Source organism: Ornithodoros turicata, chromosome 6, assembly GCF_037126465.1.
Source record: "Ornithodoros turicata isolate Travis chromosome 6, ASM3712646v1, whole genome shotgun sequence".
In the NCBI taxonomy this organism is placed as follows: Eukaryota; Metazoa; Arthropoda; class Arachnida; order Ixodida; family Argasidae; genus Ornithodoros; species Ornithodoros turicata.
In genome coordinates this window covers 7,683,418-7,688,705 of record NC_088206.1, presented here as the reverse complement: position 1 = coordinate 7,688,705, position 5,288 = coordinate 7,683,418, and the positions used below count along the sequence as shown (strand labels likewise).

At 47.1% G+C, this 5,288-nt stretch overlaps 1 protein-coding gene across 1 annotated transcript in view; it reads right to left on the bottom strand.

Moving 5' to 3' along the window:
* Window positions 1-3,382: 3,382 nt before the first annotated feature.
* Window positions 3,383-5,288, bottom strand: part of LOC135398990 (lysosomal alpha-mannosidase-like) — a 31,968-nt gene continuing 30,062 nt past the window's right edge. Inside the window, exon 18 of the mRNA XM_064630607.1 lies at window positions 3,383-3,605. Coding sequence (XP_064486677.1) covers window positions 3,387-3,605 — 219 coding nt within the window. The 3' untranslated portion in view covers window positions 3,383-3,386. The remainder of the gene's footprint in view (window positions 3,606-5,288) is intronic.

Below are 5,288 nucleotides of genomic sequence, written 5' to 3'. Positions count from 1 at the left end.
CGGTCGGTTATTCGCATATAGTGACACACTCAGCGCACCGCATGGTAAGGGATCTGTCGTGAAGTTCCTAAAAAAATGATTATACGAGGGTGGATCAAATCTAAATGAGACTTTTGTTGTAGAGGCCGTTCTGTCAATTAGCGCACGCTGCCGCTTGTGCACGTACTAGGTGTCAGTAGTCATGTGAGAAGCCGACCGGTCCCGTTACATTGCTTCAGTATAGTCCGTCATACGATAGAAAGATGTACATCCGCCCATTGCGCAAAAGCTTCTTGCTCGTGAGGGTGTAAAACCGACCGAAATTCTGCACAGATTGACTGCACAGTTCAGGAATCAAACACTGTCGAGGCCGCGTGTGTTTGCCTGACATAAGGAATTTGTGGAAGGCCGTGACGAGGTTGAAAACGAAAGCTCCTGTCAAAGGCAAGGCTCGGCTGTCAGCTGGCCGGGTGCCTCCAACTGTTTTTTTGGGACGAGCGCGGCATTTTGCACATTGATTTCTTGCACAATACATTTCTACATCGGGAGACAATGCAGAAAAATAATGCACACTTGGTTTGTTTCTTACTACAAATAAAAAAATAAAAATAAAATGAAAGTCTCGTCTATATTTGATCCACCCTCGTAGTGGTCCTCAACCATACTTTGGAGCCTGCCTCCCTTTTGTGTTATTTGCATCGAAGCGTTATTCCCCTCCTATTAACTCACGCGTAATGTACACATAATGCATGTATTTTATAAGAGAGCGTCAGTAGACAACGTCCCGTGGAGTTATCGGACATACCGGTTCCCATGGCAGCGTGCATGACTCGGCATTCGTTGAATGGGTGCATTTCGAAGGCCACGTTATTGACGGAGTTCAAGGAGTCTTCTCCGTGCACTGCCGGCTGTGCTGTCTGAGGTTTTTCCTGGGTTTTCCTTAGACACAGTTCCCTTAGAAGTCGGCCCAGGACGCACATTCCCCGTCGGTCGTGACGTTGCCCACCTCTGTGAGGCCGACAACGGCGAGCCCTTTTCACCATCAGCACCACCACCTTCTCCGTGCACAGACAAACACGAAAGAGGAACACACCAAGCACACTGCTCCACCGTGTGGCCCTCCTCATGGTTTGTCTGCGTGCGGTGAAGGCTCCTTGGAAATATGGGACCAACAGGCCCAACTCCCGGTGCTGATCTTAGAAGTACTGTTTGTCGCATGGGATTGCGCGCAAGGGTCCGATCGGAGGCGAATGGTACATGGTGTCATTACTCTCGCATAATCCAGGAATGAACCGAATGACCCCCAAGTTTTTACGCTGCTACCATTTCAGGTTAGCGCCTGAGCGAAGAATAGCTTCCTATACGACTACACGAAGTGGTACATCGTCGTGTTAACCACAAGGCGGGTGCAACTATGCCGACACGGAGGTCGTCGTAGAACAGTGCCCACATAACACGTCCTTCTAGGTCAGGGACTGGTGGACGTGGACCGAAAATGTGCCGATACTCCTAACGCCTTCGAGGCGCTTTGTCCCAGTGTACTAATAAGTAACGTTGCGTCACGGCATTCCCACGTCCACTACCGGGATTCGTGCCTACGTGCAATCAGCCATTTTGGGTTGCTTAAAAGTTGTTCAAAGCGGGAAGGCACGGCGGGCAGGTCCAGAGGCGGTATACGAGTCAATCTTTGCATACATACCTGATTGTCACTAATCACGACTTACGTCTCGCACTCCTTCGTATAATCTCCGCCGGCTGTGCCGGCGAAAATTTCTCGTGCTTTCTCCCAGAGGTCTGGTACAGCTTGGGACAAAAGTTTACGGAACGCCGGGGTGTCGCATTTCTCCAATGGAGCGGCTACCTAGCAGCAAACCGAGGTCAACACACATACTGAGAAATTGATGAAATAACCGGCCACCCGTTTATTATTCCATCTCTTCCTGATAGCTAGGAGGGGGCCGCTCTGATGAAGAAATACGCAGGTGCTGTGCTCCGTAAACTTTAGTCCCTGTACCTCTCGTACCCTTTATTCAGATGTGAAGTTCTCTACTGAAGGTAGGAACTGTCGTTCCCTATATCTGTCGAGCATAGCTTGCGTATGCAAGCGCGTGTATTGCAAAGCCAAAGTGTACTTCAAAATGGCAGAATGGGCCTGTTGGTACATGACTGAATAAAACCGGAAGTGTCGTCTATGTGCGTTCTTGTCCGTGTTTTGTGCTCCGGTTTTATTCAGTCAAAGTGTACTTGCTGTTAAACTCTAATCGGGGTTGCATGTCCAGTTCGACAGGCTGTGACTCCTTCCGAAGACGCCCGTATTAGGCATGCTGCCCACTTTAAGATTACTCTAGAGATGGTCATCCCGAGCGTAACTTGCTGAAGTTTTCTGGGCGAGGACTAGCATACAGGGTGTTTCACCTAAAGTGATAAAAAGTTCTAACTGGCGACGTATACTCGCCGGAGGATTGTGGGACTTTCGGTAATTACCGTCTGAAAACTTTTGCCACCATTGAGGAAGGCTTTGGACAATTTTTAATTGCGGGAAATTTACTTTTTTTTCAACTGAACTTTGAAAACTGCCAAGTGAACCTCACTTTTTTTTTTCAAGAAATATGAGTCCTCCGCGGATAACCGAAGACCCAACAACAACTATGCACATGCAGTATCGCAACAGAAATAGTCGAAAAGAATTATTAAAAATTCCGCTTAAGCCCCGCCTGCTAGATTTTCGCAAAGAAGCGCGCACGAAACGTGCGTCTAGAGGAGGAAGAGTCCCCGCCTTCATTTGTTTTGTCTTCTTTCTGGTAAGACGGTCGTCACCAGCATCGAGGTCAAAGCGGGGGAAAGAAAGGTAAAGCAACAGGCGCGAATACTTCCTCCTCTCCCCACAACTTCCGTTCGCTCTTCTTTGCGACAATCAAGGAGGTAGGGCTAAAGCCGAATTTTTACTATTTTTCAAAGTTCAATTGACAAAATAAATTTCCCTGAAGTAAAAACTGTCCAAAGCCGTTCCTAAATGACGGCAAAAGTTCCCAGAAGGTAATTGCCGAAAGTCCCACAATCCTCCTGCGAGTACGTCGCCAGTTAGAAGTTTTTTATCACTTTAGGTGAAACATCCTGTATATATACGACAAAATGCGATTTGTTATTCCGAAGTTTGTATAGACCTCGTTTTAGCCGAACTCGTTTATAACGTCAGCGAGAATTAGCCGAGGCAGGCCGCAAATATGGCCGACACAGACACGTTAAGCCTCGGACGCCCAGAAATAAACGAGTTCAGGGGACCAGAAAGGAAGACCAGGAGACCGGAAGACCCAGGTTCGATTCCTGGCGTCACCACCTTTTCCATGAGTCACTTGATTTCAGACTGCCGGCGTACTCCGAAAGGGATCTCACAGCACGCATATGCGTTAGTCAATGGGCTTTAATTGCGCAACAAAGGTTGTGATGTCTCCGGGTGAAAGAGTAACCTCATCTTTGGAACCTCCGCCACTCCGGCGAGTCTCTTCCGTGGTTCCTTCGGCTTCTTTTTGCGTGTTCCAGCTGAACCTCTTGAAACCTTCCAGGTACCGGTTTCCACCAAGCAGTGTAGGTTGGATGTTTTCCATGCGGACGTGTTTGAATAGGTTCTGCAAGCGATGCAACATGCAAAGGACGTGTATATACAAAGCTCATGGCAAAACAGCGCACAACAAGACGAGGACACAGAACGGACGAGGACGAGCGCTGTCCTCGTCAGCTCTGTGTCTTGCGTCTTTTTTGTGCGCCGTTTTGCTACAACTAATTACTACTACTAGTACTATTAATTATTACCAGACATGTACAAGATACTCAAAAATGTATTTAAGATAAGATAATAAATACTAACGTTAGAATGTAATTAAGATAGAGTATAAATACATGAAAATTAAAGTAATTAAGATAGAGTACAAAATACTTCAAAAGGTATTTGAAATACAATTAAGATACTATTCATCCTTGAACACAAAAAGACACCGGTCACTGGTCAATGCGGCAAGTTGCCGCTGTGTGACAGGAGTTATCTAAACACAAGTCCCAAAAAGATGACAAAGAGATACCACATAACTTTACTAAGTATATGTGACCCAGAACAAAGCAAACTTTTAGCATGTCCCTGCTCGGCCAGGTCAGAATCCGGCGTCACCGCGTCAGGGCACACATAATAGAACCCTCACTGGCCAAGGATTAGTACAAACGGGGCATGATCTCTAAATGGAGACTTCCAAGAAGGGCCAATGTCCGGGTCTAGAGTCACTATCCGGGTCAAGTCCGAGGGACTCAGGAAATTTCCACTGAACAAGAAAGATAATGGAAAGACGAGACACAGAAAGTTTGAGAGGGAGATCCAAAATATGTAATTAGAGTATTGAGTAGAAAATACCATAAAATGTATTTTAAATAGAGTACAAATACACAAAATAAAAAGTATTGAGTAGAGTACCAAAATACCGCAAATTGTATTTAAAATACAGTATTTTAAATACAATACTCCAAATACGTACAAGTCTGATTATTACTACTATTAGTGCTCCGTACTAATTAGGGCAATCCTAAGGCCCGTACCCACATGCGGTAGAGATGTGCGGAACTGCTTGCCGCGCGCATGCATGCCGCCCGAACAATAGCGCCCCCGCCCGCGGCTCTCCGCAGCGAGGACTCGTCCAACACGAGAGCTTCTGAGGCCGCGTCTGGCAAGATGGCAAACGACAGCAAAAGTCGAGTTATTGACTGTAGTGAACGTTCCCTAGCTTACATCGGAGCTTCTGCGAAATCCACATGCAACAAAGACAGGCGTTGGGTTCACTCGCTGTGGCGTAAGCGCACTGTGTTGTGAACAACGTGCAGCTTTCACCTTCCTGGCGCTATGACACTCAATATCTTACGCTCTGCTTACCAGCGCTCCCGAATTTTAGTCCAATTTCTGGCCGAAAAGTCATTTTGATGAAACGCTTTATAATGTCTGCAGGAATGACATTCCATTTCTTTCGATACATTCGCCGTTTCAAAAACGTAAACCCTTTTGTGATTTTGTGAACCCCGATTTTGTGCTGCTTCCAGTGAACGCCGCCGCCAGCGCGCCCCGTCCGGGAGGCCGGAAGAAGACACGAATGTTACGCAACTTTCATTTACCTCCTGATTGGCCGAGGACGAAAAATCATGCACAGCGCGGTCGACGAAAAGCGAAAAACGGAGGCGACTTTTCCCGTCCAGCGGCAAGAGTTTACCGCGTTTCCGCGCACATTCTCCGCATGTGGTACGGGCCTTTACTCTATACAAAGGTGTTCGGTGCA